This window comes from Prionailurus viverrinus, chromosome C2 (genome assembly GCF_022837055.1).
Source record: "Prionailurus viverrinus isolate Anna chromosome C2, UM_Priviv_1.0, whole genome shotgun sequence".
NCBI classification, from domain to species: domain Eukaryota; kingdom Metazoa; phylum Chordata; class Mammalia; order Carnivora; family Felidae; genus Prionailurus; species Prionailurus viverrinus.
In genome coordinates this window covers 12,969,832-12,996,776 of record NC_062569.1, presented here as the reverse complement: position 1 = coordinate 12,996,776, position 26,945 = coordinate 12,969,832, and the positions used below count along the sequence as shown (strand labels likewise).

Sequence of the window (26,945 nt, the reverse complement as noted above, 5' to 3'; positions counted from 1 at the left end):
TCGTGCATTTTTATAGTTAGTTCCATCCCCCAAGCTCAGCCTTTGACCTGCCTCCATTGATCTATTTTCTTGTTTTAGAGTTTTGCATTTTTCATGTTGTAGTATAAATGAAATTATGAAATATAGAGTCTTTTGAATCTTCTTTCATTTAGCATAATTGGCTTAAGATTCATCATGTTAAATGTATTGGTAGCTCTTTCCTTATTGGTTCATAGTGTCCACTGGACAGATGTACTAGAATTTGTTTATCAATTCGGTTGAAAGATATTTGGCTTGTTTCCAATTTTTGGCAAGTGTCAGTAAAGCTGCTATAAACATGTGCGTTAGGGTTTTTGTATAAATGTAAGTTTTCATTTATCTTGAGTTAATATCTACCACTGGGATTATTGTTATAAGGTATGTGGATGTTTAACTTTATAAGGAAATTGACAACCTGGTTTCCAAAATGACCATACCATTCTGCATTTCTACCAGCAACAAATGAAAATTCCACTTTCTCTAAATCCTTGTCAGCATAGGATTTTCTTTTCTTTTTCTTTCTTTTTGTGCCTTTTTTTTTGCCATTCTAATACATATGCGGTCTATATAATTTTTTTTTAATTGCACAACTTAAACTTAGATGTCTGGTGGGTATGGATAGTAAGGATATAATATGTAACACAGTAATTTTTTTCGGCTGCAATTTTTTAACCAAAAGAACATGACCTTAGAATCCCTGTCGAGAGCTGGATAAAGTAAATTTAAGACTGTAGTCCCCCAATCCTTGCTTGAAGACTTTTATAGAATCTAAGATTAAAGAATGTACTCCTTGAGTCCTGGAAGCCTTGAAATCCAGCTCGCCCTTCAATAGGGGGCTTATAGAATGCTTCTTTAGAATGGTAACCCGTAACAGTCTCTATTCAAAATATCAGTGACCTCTGAGGGATGATGAAGCTTTTGATTCCAAAACTCCAACCTCAGTTATGCTATTTAAAAAAAAAATCAGGGGCGCCTGGGTGGCGCAGTCGGTTAAGCGTCCAACTTCAGCCAGGTCACGATCTCGCGGTCCGTGAGTTCGAGCCCCGCATCAGGCTCTGGGCTGATGGCTCAGAGCCTGGAGCCTGTTTCCGATTCTGTGTCTCCCTCTCTCTCTGCCCCTCCCCCGTTCATGCTCTGTCTCTCTCTGTCCCAAAAATAAATAAACATTGAAAAAAAAATTTAAAAAAAAAATCAAAAGTAGTAGTTGATTTTTGCTAAGAGTACAGCAAAGTAAAATGATTCTATTACCCCTGAGACCCATTTTCCCAATCTATCCTCACATCAGTGAAATAATCCATCAAAGGCAACCTGGCCTTTTTCATTCTGTGGCTGGCCCTCTGGCCTTTCACTTACCAGTGAGACAGGAAGGAAGGAACATGATTTGAAAAATCTGCTGACGAATTTGAGCATTAGGTAACTTGTGAACTCTAGGGTACAGAGTGAGCAGAGATGGGTGTATCACTGATTTAAGTACCTAGAAGCTTCTCTTTGAAAGATCTATAGAAGGATCATCCCTCCTCTGGTTTGTGAAGCCCTGATCTCGCCCAGCACCATTTTATAATTGTTTGACAGAGGGCCCCGAAAGACGCGACACTCTGTGCTTTTTTACAGTCTACAGGACTGTAGGACTGGGTTATATCCCAGAGGTCTAGAATCCCCACCAATGCCTTGATTGAATCCAGAAAATATTCCTGTCCCCAGCTAGACACAACCCACACATCGTTCACCTTCTTCTCTTTTCAGGGAGAAAATATTTAGCTCTGTTTCTGCATGAGTGCATGGACTTCTGCCTAGCACAAATTATGTAGAACTCTCTAGGAGCTGACCCTCTTTCTTGAATGAAGAGATAGATGCAATTTGTGTACACATAACATTGGCCATCTTTATAAAGCTTGGTGCTATCATTTTGCTTTTCTCTCAAAGAGCTTTACAATGGCATTTCCTTAAAAATAAAAAAAAAGTAAAAAGAAGAAAAAAGGAAACAAAAACAAACTAAAAAGAGGCCCATGGCTTTTCTCCCCCTGTTGGTGAAACATACTATTACCCTCACCTGGCGTAAGAGATTTTGTGCAGCCCATCTTATTTTATTTTATTTTATTTTATTTTATTTTATTTTATTTTATTTTTATTTTATTATTTTTTAATATGAAATTTATTGTCAAATTGGATTCCATACAACACCCAGTGCTCATCCCAACAGGTGCCCTCCTCAATGCCCATCACCCACCCTCCCCTCTCCCCAGCCCCCATCAGCCCTCAGTTTATTCTCAGTCTTTAAGAGTCTCTTGTGGTTTGCCTCCCTCCCTCTCTAACTTTTTTTTCCCCCTTCCCCTCCCCCATGGTCTTCCGTCAAGTTTCTCAGGATCCACATAAGAGTGAAAACATATGGTATTTGTCTTTCTCTGTATGGCTTATTTCACTTAGCATCACACTCTCCAGTTCCATCCACGTTGCTACAAAGGGCCATATTTCGTTCTTTCTCATTTCCATGTAGTACTCCATTGTGTATATAAACCACAATTTCTTTATCCATTCATCAGTTGATGGACATTTAGGCTCTTTCCATCATTTGGCTATTGTTGAGAGTGCTGCTATAAACATTGGGGTACAAGTGCCCCTATGCATCAGCACTCCTGTATCCCTTGGGTAGATTCCTAGCAGTGCTATTGCTGGGTCATAGGGTACATCTATTTTTAATTTTTGAGGAACCTCCACACTGTTTTCCAGAGCGGCTTGTGCAGCCCATTTTAGAAGATGAGTCCAATCTGTCATTTTGTTCAGAATGATTTATTTCTCTTAGTGGAATCAAACACTGTAAATCTCCTGGATGCTCCTGTTCGCAGCTGGTGGAAAAACACGAGGGTGGAACTCTGTGTTTCCCAGAGGCGCTGGGTAGCACCCAGCACCCAGGCATTGCAGCAGCTTTATGAATCTTCTTTTTGTTGTTTTCTGTTTGCAGATTTTATTCTTCACCGTACAGTATTGCAACCAACCGCATGATTCCACAGACATCTCTCACGCCATTCATTGCTGCTTCCCCTGTCTCCACATACCAGGTATGTCCGATTTACCTGCACCTGAGGGAGCGTCTCTCTTGCCAGTAGACTGTGTAAAGGCGAAAGGGACACAGGGCAAGTTTTCTTTTAATAGCCCTCAGACATTTCAGTCCGACCTTAAAGTAATAATCCTCAAGGTGTCGCCTACACTTTGAAGGGCTTGTTTGCATCTATTTCACTGAAGAATAAGGTCCACTGTGCTCTTCATTCTTCCTGCTGAGTTTTTATGATTAGGCTCCTTTCCAGCCAACACAAGTGCAGCCTTCTTGCCACTGAGAACTTACTTTGTTGGTTGTCTGCTATTTGGGTTGTCTGTTCCCTATTGTGTCTTTTCTACAAGCACACGTCTGGCATTCCCCTCCCTCACTCCAGGATATTTTACCGTTGTCATCTCATTTTGTCACAGTTGTCCTGTGCGTCCATGCAAAGCCACATGGACAGCTGTTAAATCGTTATCCCCGAGAAAGAGGGAGGACCATCAAAGTGGTAAAAAGTTATTCCTACTTCCTGCTCTGACTTCATCCTCAGTCCCAAACAGGTCAAAAGAGACCTCACGGGTTCCACAGGTTGAAGAACAAACAAACAAACACAAATCCAAGACTCAGTGTGTGTCCTAAAGCAGATGTTACAGCGAGTTAATTCTAAGTACACAGGTGGATCAAAAGAGTCAAACTTCTCCCTCCATAAATAACTCCTTGTCTTATTCCCTTAAGTCACGAATATGCTGTTACTCCCAGCTTCTCTTTGCCTCACATTGTTCTTCAGACAATTCTTCTAATTCTAATTAGACAGTGCCTATAGATGCCACCTGTGGGGGGTATCTAGTGTCACCTTTTCAAACTTTGGAGAGAGAAAGAGTGCAAGAGAGTATACGTGTGTGCACGCGTGTGTTTGTATGTTGCAGATGGCGGGGGTGGAGGTTTCACAAAGGGTAAAACTGTCATGTTGCTGACTGCTACCAATTCAGTGAAGTTTCACCTTATTCAACCATTACATACTTCATTTCAGGGGGTCCCAGCTCTCAGAGCATCAGACTTGAGACTATATACATTTTTCCTTAACTGATTCCCCCTGAAGCAGATGATTTTCATTCTTTTCCTGCGCTTAGAATCCTGGTCCATGTCGCTGGGTGAATGGAATAGACGTGCATGTGAATTGCACTAGAGGGTCTCAGAATGGATGATTTCTTAATCGCTTTTCCTCGGGACCCATGAGGCTACGTGCAGGTGCTGTTCGGTTTTTGTTCTTCCTGCAGGGCCCGCCTGGTTGTAATGTGTGTTTTTGTGTGTTTTTTTTCTTTTTTTTTTTTAACCCATTTTTTCTAATCCTGGCCTATGTTTCAGCCAAGACCACCCACTGAGCCCCAGTGTAGAGCACTTTGGTGACATGAATAAAATATCCACAGAAAAGTGATTTCACTTGGGAGGGCTCATAAGTGGAATTTAACTGTAGCTCCTTTTTTCTGAAAAAAAGGAATCAGAGCAATTTCCTATGTTGTTGATTCTCGCCTTTCACCACTTTTTTTTTTTTAAACCTGAAGTGCATTGGCGCTTTTGTTAGTGTGAGTGTATTGAAAACAAAGTCCTACAGGGTTCTCCATGTGACCATCAGCCCGTGTAAGCTGACTTTCTCATTTGGCTGACAAGGCACATTTCAGAACAGTTGGTTGGCTCAGATTCTCATTTTTATTTGCCATACCAATTACCGTGAAAGAAAAAAAAGATCACAAACTTGCTTAACTTGGGGTGAACCCAAAGCATTCCCCCCAAATTTCTGGTTGATCTCTTCTAATTCTTACCCCAACTTTTACCACTTAGATTTGTTTCCAAGATGGGATCACTTGAGAATTTGAAATTAGAATGGATGAAAGTAAAAGAGGAAGTTTTAGCTGTCAACTCTTTGTTACTGGCTCCATAGCCCTGGGAGTTGACCCCTGAGTAGGAGGTCTCTGAGGCTTCCTAAGACTCTAGCCTCCGCCACCAACCTCAAAATCTGCTCCAAGGCCCAGCCTGGTCCACATGGGCACCGCAGCCAGCTCCTATGAAGTAGGAGTTTGCTTTATATTTTACTATGTTTTGGTAATCAGGTCCAAGAATTTCCTTTCTCTCCTCAGTTCTGAGCACTAATTAGCTGTAAAGTCAGATGGACTCCACTTTCTTATGACCTAGTGTGACTCCACTGAACACAAGAACCAAGTTCTCTCTGTGATTGCTTTGTGCTAATAAATGCTGTTTGATGCATAGGTCCAGAGTACTTCATGGATGCCTCATCCGCCATACGTTATGCAACCAACAGTAAGTGTTCTCAGTCACCTGAGGCTAAATATTTCTATTATCCGAGTGCAAGCTTTTGTAATGCGTACAAGCTTTGGGGTAAAGCTTTTGTTAGATTTCATACCTCTTTCAGGCAGCCGTATTTTCCAGATGAAAAGCTGTTCCTGAAATTCTACAAAAGCATGTACAATAGATAGATAGTAGAGTTAGAGAGAGAGATGAGAGAAAGAAAAAGACAGAGATGACAGAGACAGAGAGAGAGAAAGACAGACAGAGAGAGAACAAACTTTATTAGAGGAAATAGTCAACCTCCTAAGCCGATGTCTGCCATTTGTCATGAATGGGGAATTTCGACTTCACACAGGAATTCTGAACTCTGGACAATTAAATCCATTATTGGGGGAAAGCCTTTCTGTTTTCCTTCTCTTGGTATGCTTTGTTCTCTTTGGATGCTGTTTGATATGCTTTGGGGGCAATTTTTGGTATCGTGGCCAAGTGTTCACTCAAAGCAATATATTTGAAATATGAAGAAAGCTGTCTACTAATAGATGGAGATATAGAGATAGAAAGCAAGGCTGCTAGATATATATTTTTAATATTAACTAACTAGAGCCATTCTCTTCTTCTTTAGTGGAAAAATCTCTTCTAAAAATATTCAAACTCTATTTTCTACTTGCTATATTTCCCATTTTGTGGCACAATATTACATCAGTCCCATGGGAAAATATTACATATTTCATTCGAATCTAGACTGAAGGCTAATGATTCCATTTATCTTTGTCTCGGTCTTCCAGGTTTTCTAGCTCTGTCAAAGTACAATAGAGCGATTTCAGTAGCAATATATTCATGAGAATGGATAGAGCACGAGACAGGAAGTTGTGTGACAAGGTCTGTGGTGAATATCCTTTGGGGGCATGCTCGCACCCGCGCCTCTGTTTCCTTTTCTGTCACTATATTAACAGGGCTATTGGAAGGATCAAGTGAGAGCATATGTGAAAATAGCTTTTAAAATACAATATGCTATGTATTGTTATTGCCGTTATCCTTCCTAGTACAGAATGTATTCTTGTACAGAGACAAAGCAGTGCTACATTTTAACCCATTTCAAAGCTAACTGTAAACAAAGTAGCACACATTAAAGATCAGGGAACTAAATCCACAGGCATCCATTTCTTTGACCCAAAGGATCATAGCACCTGGTTTTCATATCTGAGCTTTGCCCATTTTTAAAAAATAAGAAACATTCCATGTTGCTCCTAATGTTTTGATAGTTTGTGTTTTATTTAAAGAATAAAATCTATATAGCTTAATACAGCAGAACTTTAGACCGTATTTTGCAAATCCCTCTATTTACTCTTATCTACACACCTTGGGGGCTTCCTGAGTTCATCTGGTCTATGTTCTATAAATCATACCGTACAAAGGATCCAGGCTGCACTTTCATATCCAATTCATGCGATAAAGTTCAGTATACACTGCCAAACCAATGTATAGCATAGATTGGGCCAATACAGGAAAAGGGAAGAAGTTCTGCCAAGTTCTAAAGTGGAGACTTTCTAGAAAGAAACAACTACCTTCTAACAAGTAATATGTTCATCTAGAAGGTGCTAATGCTAGCTTAGTCCTCACACTGAGGTGAAGGATCATCTCATCGTGACCAAAAGGAATGCACGTCTGGCAGAAATCTAAATATTTTTCCAGATGTCAAAATATTTAAGGTTCTAACAGAACTTCTAGAACTATAAGTAGAAGGGAAGGTGTTTGTATGTGGCTTTATTTCCACTGTCTGTCACTCAGGACCTCAGCAAAATTTTTCTTCCCCTCGCCCTCCATCCCAACATGGCTTCAGCCCCATTTTTGGAGGTATTATTTCTCATACATCTTCCTCCAGAAATAGCTGTGTGTGTGTATTTGTGTGTGTGTGTGTGTGTGTGTGTGTGTGTGTGTGTGTGAATTTATCCCCTTAGATATTTCTCATTATGGCTACTGCTCACTGATGTCTCATCAGTTCCCATAACTAGACAGTGCATCATGTTTGTGTTTAGGTCACTTGGTTTAAAATACAATGTTTGTGACCAGGGAAGTTTCTTGGAAAAACGAGTGCCTGGGCCACCCACCACTTTGTTGTGTTTAACATGGAAAAATTGGCTAAGCAGTGTCATGGAAACAGAGTTTGTGCCAGCATTCTTTTCCCAGTAACAGTCTTACCAGTTGTCTATATTGCATAAACAACCATACCCAACTAGTCTTAGTCTCATCATCAAAATGGGGGTTAAATTAATCACTGAATGATACTTAAATACAAAAATACTGAAACAATCTAAAGCAGATAAACCAAATACCTAGATCTTGAATGAATGAATGTATGAACGAATGAATGAACGAACAAACGAACGACTTGATGATTAACAGCATGAGTTCTTGGTTAAGGTCTTTGAGATAGGAAACCTTTCTCTGTTATGGAACTCTGGTCAATAAAACTTTCTTAGCCATAGTTGCTTCATCTGTAACATAGACATGCTGATGCCTAAATAATTATGTATTGTGTTCATTAAAGGAAATAATGAATTAAAGCTCCTAAATTGTATCTAGCAAATAGCAAACACTCAGCAAATTATTATTATTATTATTATTATTATTATTATTATTATTTAGTTATAGGAGGAAGAAAGGTAGAGGAAGAAAGTTGAGAATAAGGAATAATCACCTGTTTCTACTACATTTTTACTATTTATTTAACTTACTTTGCTAATGAGTTTTTGGAGATAGCTTCTATGGCTACAAATAAATTGCTTGGATTGGTACTTATTTCATTTACTTACTAAACCATTTAATACTTAATACTAAGAAAAAAGGCCTGATAGGTGCGCCCTTTATGTCAGTAACTAGAACCTACTTTACAAATAAATTCAAGGCGTCAATATCTACATGTCTCAAATATGTTGCCCATAATTATTATTTGCTTGCAACTTTTCTCCTTACTCATGTTTTCTCTTCTGCCATTTTGAGAAAATCTCATGTATAAGCTCAAAGTGTAAGCATGTTTCTCCTGCTCACTGTGAATGCACACAGACTCCTAAATGGAGCCTAAAGCCTGAATTGTCTTTCGGGCTTGATTCAAAGGACTCCAAAGATTTCAACCAGGCTTGTATCCAAAGAGACTTCAGGAAAGTCTTAAAAGTAGAACACCGTGCCTCTGGTCTTTATCAGGATGAATGGTTAAAATGGGAGAAGGAGGAGGAGACAGGTGATGGTTAGTAAGAGAGAAATAAAATGATGGAAAGAAGAAAAAGGAGTAGGTAAGGGCCAAGAGAAGAACAAAAAGCATAAGCATAAAACTGAAGTGTGCCATTTTAGTTTGTTTCCTTAGAGATTTAATTTGCTAAGTTGTTGTGTATTGTACTTCTTTGTAGATTTGGAAAAAGATTCTGAGAGGACTTTCCCTCTTAAGGACAAGGGGAAAGAAGTTTCCTTGACTGTGTTATAACTATCCTTCTGGTGTTTGTGCAAGAAAACAGTTCTGTCAGTGGATGCTGGGACCTTATCGGGTCCCCTGGAAAGTTGTCAAACCCCACTTAGGACAGCAAGAGCATTTCTGTTCGCACTTTGTCATTGTTCCCCGGAACAGACTCGGGAGAAAGCACTGTTAGACGAGATTAGGAATTCACTTTTTGCTGTAAAGAAGTAAAAATGCTGACTTTGTCAGTGCAATCACTTATTCATTGCTGCTTCTCAGTGCAGAGCTCTGTACTGTACTCTGAAACTCCCCATCTCACTGACAGAATTTTAATAGATGATGGATTGCACCAAATATCTACTCTGCATAGCGTCATGTTACATCGGAATCTTATATGAATGCACAATTGAAATTCCTGTGTTGCAACACATTGGATATTTTGTTAAATCTGTGCTGACAAGGAGAAAAGATGATAGTTCCCAAGAAGAAGCATAGTCCTGTTCCCTTAAATTGTATTTAGGCTCATTTGAATCATAAATCTTCTGTTCTTCATATAGTTAGCATTATTTTCTCTCAAGGAGAAAGGTCAGCTTTCATTTTTACTTAATTACAAATTGGTTATCTAATTACAGCATTCTTAGAAATGCAAGATGCCCTATTGAATCATTGGATGATTTGTGGCCATGCATGGCTAAATTATGACTTTTATGATTAATAAACCTAAAGTTTATAGCTGAATAGGGAATATAAACTTTCCCTCTGCAACAAGGCTGTTCAAGAAATCTCTAGAACATTTGATTTGGTCATCCCTTACCAGCAAACAGACTAGGCCTAAGACTTAATGTTAGAGGTTGTATCCTATAAATCTGTAGCTGTGTTTTCTATAAAAGCATATCACCTAATGTGGAAAGAATATCTAAATCCATTGAATTCTGTTCAGAAAGCTGAGCTGAGCAAAAATCCTAAATCTCATAGTTTCATTAGTAAAGTAACAAAGTCAAAATGCTTTTGCTATCAAAGGAGTTAACTTGGTAAGTGCATATATACAGGCCAAATCTTTTTTTAACTACATAGCAAAATCGAAACAACAGTGACTCTAACCCATCTATACCATTTCTCCTGGAAGAGAATTCAAACTGAATGAGAATAAGCTTAGGAGGAGTAACTTGAGTGTCACCTCCTTTTAGATATAGTGCTGGGCTAAAGTGACTATGAATAAAACCATTTCCACAGAAAGTCTCTTAGTGTAACTACTGTTAAAAAAAAAAACAGTAGTGCTGGCTTTGCAATGTTAAATTTAACTTCAAAATTCTACAATAAGTTTTCAAAAATAAAGAAAAATCCATTAAGCAATGAAATTCTAGGCTCATAAATTATAACTGCATAGAGCATAAAAGACGTTCCACTTAGGACCCCTTCACTCATCAGCTCTATTCTCCAGAAAAAAACCTAGGATAAACTTCCGTGTCACCATCCAGTCAATTTTTATGCATACGAAAATCTATATGTACTTGTGCATAAATGTATATGTATTGTTAACATCTATACTAGATTACTCTACAAATATTTTATTGCAACTTGCATTCTTTTTCCCCAATAACAGAATGTCCTGGATGTCATTGCATGAGTCACATATAAATCTATGTCAGTTTTTAAACACTTCATAATATGCCATTATATAAATGCACCAAAAGGCATTTTAACCAATTTCCCATTCACTGTTCTTTTTTTTTATTATTATTATTTTTTATTTTTGGGACAGAGAGAGACAGAGCATGAACAGGGGAGGGACAGAGAGAGAGGGAGACACAGAATCAGGAACAGGCTCCAGGCTCCGAGCCATCAGCCCAGAGCCTGACGCGGGGCTCAAACTCACGGACCGCGAGATCGTGACCTGGCTGAAGTCGGACGCTTAACCGACTGCGCCACCCAGGCGCCCCCATTCACTGTTCTTTAAGTTGCTTCTAGTACTTGCTCATAAACTCAAGACTGTAATATTGAGCACTTGTAAGAAAATATCTGCAGGATAGATTGCTGGTACAAAAAGTATGTGTGTGTTAAGATTGGATATACATTATAGTCAGATTGGCACGCCAAGCGTGAGTGTTTATTTCTCCGTGGCCCCAATTAACACTGGGCATTCTCGGATTTCAGATACTTTGTTGATGTGATAAATAATGAACAGTATCTTTCTGATGTTTCATTATTATTTCTCTGAGTCCTAGTGGAGTGGAGTTGCTTTTCATGTCTTTACTGACTAATTTTTCTTTTTTCTCTGAACTCCACGTCCTTCATTTGCTTTTGCTTATTTCTCTTTTGGGGCATTGATCTCTCTCTTTTTTTTTTTTTTTAGAAATTTTTTTTTCAACGTTTATTTATTTTTGGGACAGAGAATGAACGGGGAAGGGGCAGAGAGAGAGGGAGACACAGGATCGGAAACAGGCTCCAGGCTCTGAGCCATCAGCCCAGAGCCCGACGCGGGGCTCGAACTCACAGACCGCGAGATCGTGACCTGGCTGAAGTCGGACGCTTAACCGACTGCGCCACCCAGGCGCCCCTCTCTCTTTTTTTTTTTAACATTTATTGATTTTTGAGAGATGGAGAGAGACAGAGCATGAGCAGGATGAGGGGCAGAGAGAGAGGGAGACACAGAATCCAAAGCAGGCTCCAGGCTCCGAGCTGTCAGCACAGAGCCCGACGCGGGGCTTGAACTCATGAACTGCGAGATCATGACCTGAGCCGAAGTCGGATGCTCAACTGACTGAGCCACCCAGGCTCCCCCTCTTTTTATTTTTAAAAGATCTTCTTGCAATTAGTCAGTTAATGTTGTTATAGATAATTTAGAGGGGCACCTGGGTGGCTCAGTCAGTTAAACATCCGACTTCAGCTCAGGTCATGACCTTGCAGCTCATGAGTTCAAGCCCCACGTCCGGCTCTGTGCTGACAGCTCGGAGCCTGGAGCCTGCTTTGGATTCTGTGTCTCCCTCTCTCTCTGACCCTTCCCTACTTGTGCTCTGTCTCTCTCTGTCTCTCAAAAATAAATACATGTAAAAAACTATATATATATATATAGATATAGATAGATAGATAGATAATTTAGATATTTTCCGTTTACTGTTAATTTTTTTGGTGTCATCATGCAGAACTTTAGTATTATGTGTCTAGAATTTATTAGTTTTTCCTTTAGGAGCAATACTCACCAAAGTTTTCCTGTAAAGATCCAAACAACAAATATTTTCAGTTTTGTGAGCTGGATGCTCTCTTTCTCTATGGTTGTAGAGTGAAAGCAGCCGCAGACGATACATAAATGAATTGGCATGGCTGAGTTTCAGGAAACTTTATTTACAGAAACAGGTTCTGTATGAACATTTGGTTCATAGATTGTGTTTTTCCAGCCCCTACTGTATAGCATCTAGACTCCCACATGAAATACCTTATTCAATATAAGATTTAAAACACCATAAGTTAAAAATAAATAAAACACCATATGTTTTTGTTTATGTTTTTTTTTTTACATTTTTATTTATTTTGGGGAGAGACAGAGTGAGTGGAGCAGGGGCAGAGAGAGAGGGAGACACAGAATCTGAAACAGGCTCCAAGCTCTGAGCTGTCAGCACAGAGCCAGACGTGGGGCTAGAACTCAGGAACTGTGAGATCATGAAGCTGAAGTCAGATGCTCAACCGACTGAGCCACCCAGGCACCCTGTTTAGTGTTTTTGTGTTGTTGCTCTTGTTTTTTTGAGTTTAATAACTTTTTAAAAATTGAGATAGTATTAACATATAACATCGTATCACCATATGTCTTATTATTGTGTGTATAGTAAATTCTATTTTCAAGTTTTATTACTTTTGGAGTTTATTTTGTAATATGGTATGAGATTATTGTCCAGCTTTCTTCCCTAAATGGGTAACCAATTGTCATAACAACTTCTGCCATTTAAATCATCTGTATTTTATCCACTGATAAAAGATTTTATTCCAATTTTTATCATACGATAAATCTCTTTATGTCTTTGGTGTATTTCTGGACTCAGTCCTATTCTGTTGATTCATTTTTTGACCATTACTTTAGTATTTGAATTATCACTTTATAATACCATATATACCTGACATGACTTAATCCCCAACATTTTTGTTGTTGTTGTTTCTCAAGAATTTCTCTAGCTATTTTTTTACATTTTCAGATTAACTTTACTAGCAGTTGATCAACTTAAAGAATTCCACCAAAATTTTGAGATAACTTTGAATTAATATATTAAATAATAGGAAATCTAAAAATATGACATATTTACACTGAATTTTTCTAAGAAAAAATATGTCTTTCCTTTTATTCAAAATTTTTCTCCCTCCCCCCCCAGCTATTGAGGTATAATTGACTAATAAAATTGAAATACTTAAAGTATGTGTTGTTGTGATTTGATATACATTGTGGAAGGACTCCCACCATCTTGGTAATTAGCATATCCATTATCTCACATATTTATCTTTTGTGTATGTATGAGAGAAAGAGAGCATTTTAGTTCTATTCTCTTGGCAAATTCAATTATGTAATACAGTGTTATTAACTCAAAGTCATCATATACTTAGATACTCAGACTTTATTCATCTTATAACTATAAGTTTGTACCCTTTTACCAACCTCTTCCTGTTTTCCCCAACCCCCAATCTCTGGCAAACATTTTTTTTCTTATATGGTTTCTAGGAGTTTAGGTTGATTGATTGATTGATTGATTGATGTATTTGTTCATTTTAGATTTCACGTATAAGTGATACTGTGCAGTATTTTTCTTTCTCTGCCACTCTTTTTTCACTTAGTATAATGCCCTCGAGCTCCATCCATGTTGTCACAAATAGCAGGATTTCCTTCTTTCTTACGAATGAATAATATTCCACTGTATGTGTATACAACATCTTTATCCATTCATCCACAGACAGACCCTTGGATTGCTTCCAGATCTTGGCTATTATGAATAATACTGCAATGGAAATGGACGTGAATATATCTTTTGGGGATCCTGTTTTCATTTTCTTGAATATATACCCAGAAGTGGGATATCTGTATCATATTTAATTCTGTTTTTTTTTTTTTATTTTTTGGAGAAATCTTCAAACTGTTCTCAGTGGTGGCTACATCAATTTATATTCCCACCAGCAGGTGACAAGTGTTTCCTTTCTTTACATCCTCACCAATGCTTGTTATCTTTTGTGTTTTTCATAATAGTCATTTTGACAGGTGTGAGGTGATATCTCATTATGGTTTTGATTTGCATTTCCCTGATGATTAAAGATGTTGAGCATCTTTTCATGTGCCTGTTGGGCATTTGTATTCTTCTGTGGAAAAATGTCCATTCAGTTCCTCTACCCATTTTAAAAATCGAATTGTTTGGTTTTTCACTATTGAGATGTATGAGTTTTTATATGTTTTGGATATTACATGTTTGGATATATGATTTGTAAATATTTTTCCCCATTATATAAGTTGCCTTTTCATTTTGTTGTTAGTTTCCTTTATTGTGCAGAAGGGTTTTAGTTAGATAGAGTCCCACTTGTTTATTTTTGCTTTCTTGCCTCTATTTTGGTGTCAAATCCAGAAAGTCATTTCTAAAGCCAAGGTCAAAGAGCTTACCTCTTATGTTTTTACCTAGGAGTTTTACAGTTTCAGGTTATTGCAAGTCTTTAATCCAATTCTGGTTGATGTTTGTGTATGGTGAAAGATAGCGATCCAGTTTAATTTTTTTGAATGTGGCTGTCCAGTTTTCACAACACTATTTATTAAAGACTTTTCCCCATTGTATATTCTTGGCAACTTTGTTGGAATTGATTGACTGTATATTCATAGGTTTATTTCTGCGTTCTCTATTCTGTTCTCTTGATCTTTGTGTCTGTTTTTATGCCAGTTCAATACTGTTTTAATTACTATAGCTTTGTAATATAGTGCAAAATCAGAAAGTAAATCTTTTCTCAAGATTACTTTGGCTATTCAGGGTTCTTTGTGGTTCCATACAAATTTGGGGATTATTTGCTCTATTTCTATTAAAAAATGGAACTTTGATAGGGATTGTATTGAATGAGTAGATTGCTTTTGGTAGTATGGACATTTTAACAATATTAATTCTTCCAGTTCATGATCATGGAATATCATGCTATATATTTGTGTCTCCTTCAATTTATTTCATCCCTGGTTACATTTTTCCCAGGTAAAATTATTATTTTTGATGAAGTTGTAAATGGAATTGTTTTCTTAATTTCTATTTCTCATAGTTTGTTGTTAGTGTATAGGAATGCAACTGATTTTTGCATGTTGATTTTGTATACTGCCATTTTACTGAATTTATTTATTATTCCTAACAGTTTTTGGTAGAGTTATTAGGGTTTTCTGTATATACTATCATGCCATCATCAAACAGAGAGTTTTACAGCTTCCTTTCCAATTCAGAAGACTTTTATTTTTCTTGCCTAATTGCTCTGGCTAGGACTTTCAGTACTATGTTGAATAAAAGTGACAAGAGTGAGCATCCTTGTCTTACTCCTGATCTTAGAGGGAAAGCTTCCAGCTTTTCACTGTTAAATATCATTTTAGCTGTGGGCTTCTTATATGTGACCTTTATTTTTTTTTTAATTTTTTTTTCAACGTTTTTTATTTATTTTTGGGACAGAGAGAGACAGAGCATGAGTGGGGGAGGGGCAGAGAGAGAGGGAGACACAGAATCAGAAACAGGCTCCAGGCTCCGAGCCATCAGCCCAGAGCCTGACGCGGGGCTTGAACTCACAGACCGCGAGATCGTGACCTGGCTGAAGTCGGACGCTTAACCGACTGCGCCACCCAGGCACCCCTATGTGACCTTTATTATGTTGAGGTAAATTTCCTCTATACCTAGTTGGTTGAAAGTTTGATCACGAATGGATGCGAAATTTTGTCAAATAGTTTTTCTGCGTCTGTTGAGATGATCATATGATCTTGATCCTTATTTTGTTAACATGATATATCTCATTGATTTGCAGATATCGAACCAGCCTTGTGTTTGCCCCCCTGAAACAAATCCCACTTGATCATGGTATATGATCGTTTTAATGTATTGTTAGATTTGGCTAATACCTTGTTGGGAATCTTTGAATCTCTGTTCGTTGGGGATAGGGCCTGTATTTTCTTTTCTTGTAATGTCCTTGTCTGGTATGGTATCAGGGAAATGCTGGCTTTGTAACATGAGTTTGGAAGTGTTCCTTCCTCTCCTCTCTTTTGGAAGTGCTTGGAAAAGATTGGTATTAATTCTTTTTTAAATGTGTGGTAGAATTCACCAGTGAAGCCATGTGGTCCTGGGCTTTTGTGTGTTGGGAGGCTTTTGATTACTGATTCATTATCCTCACTGATAATTGGTCTATTCAGATTTTCTATTTCTTCTGATTCAGTCTTGATAGGATGAATGTTTCTAGGAACTTATCATTTCTTTTAGGTTGTCCAATTATTTTTTGGTGTGTAATTGATCATAGCAGTCTCTTATGATCCTTCGTATTTGCAGAGTATCATTGTAATGTCTCCCCTTTCCTTTCTGATTTTATTTGTTTGAGTCCTCTCTTTTTCTTGGTAAATCTAGCGAAAGGTTTGTCTACTTTGTTTATCTTTTCAAAAATCCAGCTCTTTGTTTCATTGATGTTTTCTGTTATCTTTTTAGTCTATATTTCATTTATTTCTGCTCTGATTTTTGTTATTTTCTTCCTTCTTCAAACTTTAGGCTTTGTGCTTTTTCTGCTTCCTTGAGGTGCAAAGGTAGGTTCTTTATTCTAGCTCTTTCTTTTTTCTTAGTGTAGGGATTTACCTGTTTGAAATTGCTCCTTAGAACTAACTACTTTTACTTCATCTCATAAGTTTTGCTATGTTGTAGTTCCATTTTCATTTGTCTCAAAATAATTTTTATTTCTCTGTTGATTTCTTCTTTGACTCGTTTTTGTTTAGTAGCATGTTGTTTAATCAAGAAATATTTTATGTCTTTTGAGTCCCTTAATAGAGTAGTAAATTTTCCTCCATACATGCTGTTTACATTTCTCAAATGTTTATTTGGCATTTTAATACTTTTGTTACCATAGTTATGAAAATTTTAAATTGTATTTTCTTATTTTTCACTTTGGTGTATAGAAATATAACATATTTTTGCATACTAATATTGTTAATTTAAAGTAAAAACATCTCAGTTATTCAAAAGCATTGTTGAAATTTAGAACGTATGCATGAGTCAGAATTAGAATATAAAAACACCAATATTCTCTTACCCAGAGATTATTCCAGTTAATATTTAATGTGTATTTTTCCAGGCCTCTGGCTGTATCTATATTTATATCTATTTATACATCTAATCTACACATGCACACACACACACACACACACACACACACACATATGTATGTGTTATCTTTCACTAAAATAAGATCACGCAATACATGCTATTTTTAAACTATAATTTTCAGCTAAGAATCTCCACTTTCTTATGTCAGTAATTTTTTTCTCTTTTCTGATTAAATTTTCTCAAAAATCCAAAAAATAAACTTATAAAGCTAGATTACCTAAATAATTAATTACTGCATATAATATCTGGTTATTGTATCCTTTAGTATATTTTAATCTAGCAGTTTTTTTTCTCTTGTGCTTCTGCTTAGCTATTTTGCAGACTATCCCACCTTTGAGAAATGTCTACTTGAATCTTCATGGTGTTATCTATCCCCTTAATCTGCCCCATATATGAAATGATTTTATTTCCAACTATTTTTCTGAAGTTTTCAATTACTTCCAGTAGACAATTTCATTGATTCGTGGGTTTCCCAGGCCATAAAATAATTTTACTTTCCACCTCATTTCAAGTATTTATGTTTCACAATCCTTTTCCTTGCCCAATTGTATTACAGTGTATTCTTTGAGTGATTCTTTTTCAATTGAATCAATGGTCTTTTGAGAAAATATTGAGTTTATAAAATTATTGTATCAATTTTATTTATTTATTTATTTTATATATTATATAAAAAATAATTTTATTTATTAGATAATTAGATACACTATTTATTAGATATAATTATATTTATTAAAAAATAAATAATTGTATTTATTATATTTTACATTAATAAAATATATTTATAATTGATTATATTTTAACTGATTTCAGTAAATGTTTTATAAGGTGGAACCATTCTACAAATAAACTTCTTTTGGTCATGATAAAGACTTCTTAAAACCATATACCTCAATTATATTTATTAACATTTTATTTATGATTTAGACATCAGTCTTTATTAATGAAAGAAACTATTAAGTGCTATTATCTTTTAGGTGTACTATTTTTGTCAGATTTGAATATCACAATTATAAGGGATTTATAAAAATAATTTAGAAATATTCCATTTCTCTAAATTCTGGAACAATTTTAAATATAATTATGCATAGCTATTTTTAAAGATTTAAAAAAAGACAAATGTGAAGCTATCTTGGGTTTTGGTAAGAGAAACATTTATTCAACCAACTCAATTAAAAATAATTTATTAATCCTATCAGATATGTTCTCAGAAGACTAAAACTATAATGCACTATGGCTTATGAACAGCATGAATAATCATGAAGTGCTGTATCAGATTGTTACATAGTTGATAGCTGCTAAGTGATCAAAACAATTATATTTTGCAGTGGCATGATCTTAATCAATTGGCATTGTTAGTTACTCCATGACCAGTTGTTGATCTTTTAGGACATATGTTAAATATTATGCAAATTAAAAATCAATCATCAACTGTGTAATAACAACTTTTGCTTATTATGTTGCTGATCAGTAACTTGGAATTTTTAAGAATGTTTGGAAATGAGGGAGGAAGAAAAGAAATAATCCATCCTAAGACATACAACCTAATTGTGGATATTCAAACATAGAGGGAGACAAACTATAAGAGACTCTTTAATACAGAGAACAAACTGAGGGTTCATGTCAGGGTGGGGGAGAGGGGAGAATGGATGATGAGCATTCAGGAGGGCACTTGTTGGGATGAGCACTGGGTGTTGTATGTAAGCGATGAATCATGGGAATGTGCTCCCGAAGCCAAGAATACACTGTATGCACTGTATGTTAGCTAATTTGACAATACATTATTTAAAAAAAATAATAAAAATCTGTAGCAGAGAAGTTATTAAGTTTACCAATTATATAACACTGCCCATGACAGTTAAGGACAGGGAAGAACAAAGACATAAATGTGAGTTTAAAGGATGGGTGGTGTTTGTGGTGTTAAAGGAAAAGAAAGATGACATTTCAGGTGAAAATAACACACAAAAATATTGGGGGTTGTGTTTCAAGTTATTCCAAGGAGCCAAGAGGCAAATAGCCTGCATTAAGTGATGGGTTTGTGTTAGGGAATAAGGGAAAGATTTTATTGGAAAGGTAAATTGTGATCTATTGAAGAACAACTTTTTATTATTCAGTCTGGCACATTTTACTACGCTTTTTTTTTTTAAATCAGTTTGATGGTCCAAATGCTATTGTCTGGAATTTAGGTTTACTTTGGAGAAAGGCTAAATTATGTCACTGAGGTATGTTAAAAAGTCGTAATTTCCAGTGAATAGATGGACCAGTCATGAATGGGAAAATATTTAATTTTTTTTTTTTTTGCATTATGAAGATGTCATTTTACACAGTCGCTGTGCATAAAGTCATTTTCTATCCATAGAAATAATTTTGGAAGTAATGGTCATCTGTCAAGTAGAGTTTCTGAAAGCTTCTTGGAGAAAACATTGCCTGGTCAATATCCCTGCCTCCTATGCACAGGAGTGGCTAGAATAACCCATAAACACGGCATTGTTTTTCACAATCCAGATGTGTGCATGTGACCTCTCTTTTGACATGTGGTTTGGTATTATTTTACTGTGGACCTTTAAAAGGAGAGAATAGCTTGTGGAATAACGTGTTACTTTTTTAGAACTGCAGGCACAGCATTCTGAACATAAGACTGACACAGCTGCTAAGAGAAAAAGTTTCCATCGTGCATGACCCCCAATGTGTCCTCGGATAGTACTTAGAATTTCTCCATCACTGCATCATCAGGACATCAAAATTTGCCAGTCCCTTTGTAAGACTATTGACAACATGACATCCTTAATAGCTATTTAGCATATTAAATGTACTTAAATAGAAACACAATGTTAAATATCTAATCTAGTGAAGGCTTATTTTCTATGGATTATCTCTAGAGAAAGCAAGCACACAGCTAAAATAAAATCCATGTCAGACTAGATAACAGCAAGTTACCAGGGCAACACAATCATAGAGAGATAGGGTAAATCATTTATTTTATAAATGTTGCCAGGGCAACAGAAACTACTTATGAAATCACTGAAGGATTGAGGATAAGGGCACAGATAGTCTCTGGAACTATTTGTTCTTTCAGAACACATTGGAATAATGCCCATTCATACCTAAAACCTTCACAGTATTTGAAATATGTAGATGCTCATTAAGTAAATGGTCATGAATAGGTTCAAATATTGAGAGATTTTTAAATAGCAAAAGATATTATTCACTGTTTCTTGCCTCTCAGAATGTTATTGGGACACTATTTTGCTTTAAAGGTTAACCTTAGCTATGACCTAAGAAGCTAGTTATTTCTACCTCAGTGCTATGTTTATCATTCAGGGTCATGGTTAACACAGTTGATGAGCTTGGATTTTGTTAAGCAACCAATTAGAGTGTACCAGAGTTGGGCGGGGGGGGAGGGGGGGGAGGAGTGTGTGTGTGTGTGTGTGTGTGTGTGTGTGTGTGTGTACACACACACACACACACACACACACACACACACATACATACAATTTAATCAGGTGTGCTTTGGAAAGGGAAAACATTATTTTGACTTTAGTAACAAGTGTCAAAAATTATACAATTTAGAGTAATATTTTTCAAACTACTAACACAAATACCAGTAAAGGGCCTTCAGAGTTTTTTTCTTCTGCTTAAGAGGAATATTTACCAAAGTTAGGACCTATTTTATGTTTTACATCCCTGTTTTAATATAATTTGTTTCCCCCTTGATCAAAGTCCTGTTAGAAAACATATATTTATAATGTATTTAGCTACAGGTAGCAGTGAATGTATGTGTAAATTATAAAAATATTTAAAAAGTAGGGAATTATTCATTGTGTCAGGGAGTAGAGAATAGGGACAGACTTCTCAGAGGAGGTAACTCCTGAATTCGGTTTTGAAGAATAAAGGAGTTTTTCAGTCAGACAAGTGTTGGGTGTCAGGCAAGATGGGTGTTCTAAGCAAAGCAAACATTAGCTTTCAGCCAGGTCTTTGGTCTGTACACCAGGTGTCACATCTGGTGAGCATCTGAGAGTGCAAGGTATTTCCATAAGTTACCAAGTGCCTGTAATGCTGCACCTGCCCTAAGCATGGCATCCATATGCCCTTCAATAGTATGCCACAGAAGGTGTCATTTAATCATGAATTAGAGCTGTTCAACATGGTGCCTTCTAGAGAACTGCCAACATCTGGCACCCAATGTATCCCTTCACAAACTCTACTCAGAATTGAGTGAAATATTCAGGGCATGTTTTTTGAAGTTTTTACAAAAATTCTCGTTAGTTAACATACAGTGTAATATTGGCTTCAGGTGTACAATATAGTGATTCAACTCTTCCATATATCACCCAGTGCTCATTATGGCAAGTGTGCTCCTTAATCCCCATCACCTATTTCAGCCATCGTCCCACCCACCTCCTCTCTGGTAACCATCAGTTTGTTTTCTACAGTTAAGGGTCTGTTTCTTGATTTCTCTCTCTCTCTCTCTCTCTCTTTCCCTTTTTACTTTGGTTTTATTTCTTAAATTCCACATATGAGTGAAATCATATAGTATCTGTCTTTCTCTGATTGACTTATTTCACTTAGCATTATACTCTGTAGCTCCATCCAGGTTGTTGCAAATGACACGATTTCATTCTTTTTAATGACTGAGTAATATTTCATTGTATATACACACACACACATATATATAAACTACATACACACACACACACACATATTCATACGTCTTCTAATCCATTCATCAGTTGATGTACACTTGGGTTATTCCCATAATTTGGCTATTGTAGATAATGCTGCTATAAATATTCGGGTACATCTGTCCCTTTGAATTAGTAGTTTTGTATTGTTTGGGTAAATACCTACTAGCGCAATTGCTGGATCATAGCGTAGTCCTATTTTTAACTTTTTGTGAAAACTCCATATTTTTTTCCAGAGTGGCTGCACCGGTTTGTATCCCCACCCACAATGCAAGAGGACTCTCCTTTCTCCACAAACTTACCAACACCTCTTGATTCTTATGTTGTTGATTTTAGGTATTCTGAAAGATTTGGGGTGATATCTCATTGTGGTTTTGATTTCCCTGACAGTTAGTGATGTTGAGCATCTTTTCCTGTGTCCGCTGGCCATCTGTATGTCTTCTTTGGAAAAATGTCTATTCATGTCTTCTGCCCATTTTTAATTGGATTATTCATTTTTTTGGATGTTGAGTTTTTTAAGTTCTTTATATATTTTGGATCCTTATCCTTAATCAGATATATCTTTGCAAATATCTTCTCCCATTCTGAAGGTTGCCTTTTAGTTTTGTTGATTGTTTTCTTCGCTGTGCAGAAGTTTTCATTTTGATGAAGTCCCAATAGTTTTTTCTTTGTTTTGAAGTCCAAGTAGTTTATTTTTGCTTTTGTTTCCCTTGCCTCAAGAGACATATCTAGAAAGAACTTGCTATGTCCAATATCAAAGAGGTTACTGCCTGTGTTCTCTTCTAGGAGTTTTATGGCTTCAGGTCTCACATTTAGGTCTTTAATCCATTTTGATTTTATCTTTGTGTTTGGTGTAAAAAAAGTGGTCCGGTTTCATTCTTTTGCATGTTGCTGTCCAGTTTTTCCAATACCATTTGTTGAAGAGACTGTCTTTTTCCATTGAATATTCTTTCCTGCTTTGCCAGAGATTAATTGACTGTATAGTTGTGGGTTCATTTCTGGGTTTTTAATATCACTTGCATGCCATAAAATAATCATTACAATCTCTGTACTGGGTTAATGTAAGCCCAGTTCTCTGACTACCCTGACTGGAAGTAGAATCCCCATCTTCCAAGAGCCCCAAGAATGATTATTGTCTTATCACTTGACTGTTATTAAATGCTTCATTTTTAGTCCATTCAAACAATAAAGTGAGAGGGCTGACACTCTAAAAAGAAATACCAGAATTCTCTTATATGTCTATATGCCTCTTTTTTTTTACTACAATGGAAATCACTGTGGAAGGCATTTTCCAATGATATCATCTTAGAATAGGACATTTAAAAATTTCTTCTTTGGGAATAATTTTAAGAGATAATTCATTAATCATACAAGACAAACAAGTTAATCTGGTTATATTCAAATCATAAGCAGATAAATAGATGGATGTGGGTAGGTCGATGATGGATGGATGGATAGATGGATGGATGTTTGGATAAATGGATAGATAGATGGATGGATGGATGGATGGATGGTTGGATGGATGGGTGGATGGATAGATGATGATAGATAGATAGATAGATAGATAGATAGATAGATAGATAGATATCCTGGGGCATATGACTACTTTTTCCTTCTTAACTAGAGTATAATTTTATTATTTGAGATCGTAGCATGTATAATTCATAATATCTCTCCCTTTTTGCTTCTTGCATAGAATACCTACTAAATAAATATTTCTTGGGGCACCTGGGTGGCTCAGTCGGTTAAGCATCTGACTCTTGATTTTGGCTCAGGTCATAATCTCATGATTTGTGAGATTGAGCCCCACATTGGGCTCTGGAGCCTGCTTGGGATTCTCTCTTTCTCTCTCAAAATACATAAACTTAAAAAATTTTATAAATATTTTTTGATAGGCTACACTTCATTGCATTGGCACATCTTGAGACACTACAAGTATGCATGGGTTGTTAGACAAGGATGCTGACAAAGGTTTCTAAAGAAAGCAAAAGTGTGCATTTTCTTTTAACCCAATCCCAGCATTTAAGGGAAACTGATGCTGATGTCAAATTTGTCTTTGTATATTTGATCATTAAATCTTGGCATTGACCATCAATAGGTTTGTTAAAAACAACTTAAGAAAATTTCTCTTGCATTCATAATGCAGAATCCTATTTGCTTTTTAGTTGCAGATTTACTAATATGAGCTTAAGCAACTCTGTTTTTCACCAGGTATATTTGTTTCCTCATCTCTGCTCTCACCCACTTTTGAGGAAGCCTGAAAAGGGTTGGCGAGTTCTTGAATGCCCCTAATGAAGTTCCAGAATGCAGTGTTTGTGATATGTTTATGCTGTTATTGGCCATGGTTGATCAATATAGGCAAAGGTAGTGAAGGTTATTCTGCCTGTCTTTTCTCCATCCTCTTTTCCTTGTTAAAAAGATGAAAAATCAGATCTACTTGTTAGGATAAGCAGGAACCCTTGTTTTACCACGACGTAGGAACACATGCTTCGTGGAGAGAATAAAAGAAGAAATTTAGAAACTTGTACAGTTTGAGATCTGAACACGTTCAATTCTTCTACCTTCCTGTGTGACCTAATTTTCTCCCAGCAATTCTTTTTTTTGTTTTTAAATATTGATATTCATTGGAGTAAAAGAGATATACACCTCTTCAGGCCCTGGGAGAATGAGATATAAGGATTTGTACCTTGCCCACCGTTTGAAAACAGCTGAGGTTTCTTACGATTTAAAGACATACTAAAAAACACAGTTAAGTTAAAGAAGGAACAAATGTTCACAGAGCAGAGGAAATAGATTTATTAAATGCTTAGGCTGTCTATGGGTAGTTTACTACAGTGGAATATTGAAATTGTGTCCTGAGTTTTTAGAAGCCAAGCCCAAAATGGTTAAAAAGAAAAACAATATTATATGTTTCATTCTCTGATAGAAGGAAGTATCAGATGTCTAGGAGAGGTTTTCATTTTTGTTTTAATTTTTGTTTTTTGGCTACTGCTGCTATATACTAAGGAAAAAATTATAATATGTTATTGCCATTCCTTAAGTCTTATTAGATAGCAGTTAAACATGCAGAGGGAGACATTTTTTTCTTGTAGTCATTTCTTTTCTTAACTCTCAATAAAAACCAAACGAATGTTAACTTTTAATTTTTGTAATGAAATGCCTAGAGTAGCTAAATTAATATTCTTCAAATACGTAAGTTTCTTTTTAAAAAAATTTTTAATGTTTATTTAATTTTGAGAGAGACGGACATGAGTAGGGGAGGGGCAGAGAGAGGGAGACACAGAAACTGAAGCAGGCTCCAGGCTCTGAGCTGTCAGCACAGAGCCTGACATGGGGCTCAAACTCACAAACTGTGAGATCATGACCTGAGCCGACATTGGACTCTTAACCTACAGAGCCACCCAGGAGCCCCAGATACGTACGTTTCTAATGATCTAGCTTGATATAACAATGCCACTTAGTAAATCCGGTTGGTTAGCATTTAGCTTGTTTGGCCTTTCAAATTTCCCAAGTCTCAGCCAAGATTTTATACCATCTGACCTACAGTATTATCTAGATAAAGTCTGTTGTACCTCTTTATTGAAGGGGGCTGCAAGATTATCCTCAGCCTGTGCCAGAAGTCTCAAGAATGTCTTTCAGAAAAGCCTAAACATGTAATAAGTTGAATGTCTATTGTTCGGTGCCTTTGGAGGCTTGATGGGCAAACTTGACCTAAAATATTGGTGATAGTTGTGAGACTAACTGGCCTTCATCATTCAGTGGCCCACGAAGTATTCATGATTGTTAGCAGTAGTAGGGTCTCACCTGTTGCCAAGAGGAGTCAGGTGTAAAATGTACTTCTTGGTAGTAAACTGAACCGATAGATTAGCATTATTTTATACGGATTATGAGAATTTTGAATAATATCTGCATAAATCAATCTGGTTTTAGATACAGCCAATACCAAACCATTATATCTTTCATAATTACTCAACACATTCAGCTGGGAGAACCATGTCCTCAACGGGGAAGAGAAAATGTACCTTCCTGCTGATGTTGGAAGGAAGACATACAAGGATCTCAGTTGCTATCACACTGCTTATGCATAATATCATGAATTAAAATGTACACGGTGCTTGTCCCTTTTTACATCACTTAACATGAGTATAACTTCATTGCACAAAATAGAAGCTAGGAACAAGCTGGGAAACCTGTCAAGAAAAAGGATTAATCCTTAACCACATGAAAAAGAATACTATTCTTGTTTTTTTAGTTTTTAATTCTCATTTAGCACAGAGGAAATCAGCCTAATTACCAACTTGAGTTCTAAACAATAATCTTAAAACTTCTATACCGAAGAGACCTTTTATCAAAGGGTTGTCCTTAAGGAGTTTTTAATCAATACACTTCAGAACCGGTCCTGCATAACAATGGTGTGTATTAAAAATCAATTCTTATTTTCCTATAAAGATGTTTATCTCCTGAGGCTTGTAGCTCAAGTAGTTTTAATTAATACTAAAAAGTCATCATGATGCTAAAGTTTGTGTTATATGCTACGTGTATAAATCCTTAGATTCTACTGACATGACTCCAAAATCATTTTTAACTTTTTGAAATACATGTATGGAGTTTATTTCAAGGAATAGTTTCTATTTTACATTGCATGGACAGATGTATGTATGTATGTATGTAGCTTGGATGGATACCATGTACATATTTCTGTGCACATGGGCTGATCTCCACTATAGATACTGTTTAGCCCAAACACTGATCTATACTTATAATACAAATAAATGCTTATATGAGGACGTTCAAAGTTGCATTTCTACAATACCAAAGGAAAGAAAAGAGGGCTAAACCCTGTTGAGATTCATGGTATAAATTAGAACAAAAGGAGAAGGACTAAAGCGTATGAAGGGGATGAAATAGAAAAATTGAGCAAGAGGAAGAGAAAGGATATGGAGGATGCATGGATCAAATCTGACACTAGCACACTGTAGTATCGAAGGCTAGATAGAAGGTGGTGTCCTTAAACGGAATTAGTATGTGTAAGAGAAGGAATAAGTTCAATATCCGATACATGCAACTTCTGTTGGGCATGTTGATTTTGTGGAGCCAAATAGAGATTTTCAATATATAGCTTG

The 26,945-nt window shown here is 36.4% G+C and overlaps 1 protein-coding gene across 6 annotated transcripts in view; it reads left to right on the top strand.

The window, feature by feature from the left end:
* RBMS3 (RNA binding motif single stranded interacting protein 3) overlaps positions 1 to 26,945 on the top strand; it is a 727,926-nt gene that overhangs the window by 605,099 nt on the left and 95,882 nt on the right. For all 6 annotated transcript variants that reach the window (XM_047874915.1, XM_047874917.1, XM_047874913.1 and 3 more), the window contains exons 9-10: positions 2,978 to 3,074; positions 5,318 to 5,368. In XM_047874915.1, coding sequence (XP_047730871.1) covers positions 2,978 to 3,074; positions 5,318 to 5,368 — 148 coding nt within the window. The remainder of the gene's footprint in view (positions 1 to 2,977; positions 3,075 to 5,317; positions 5,369 to 26,945) is intronic.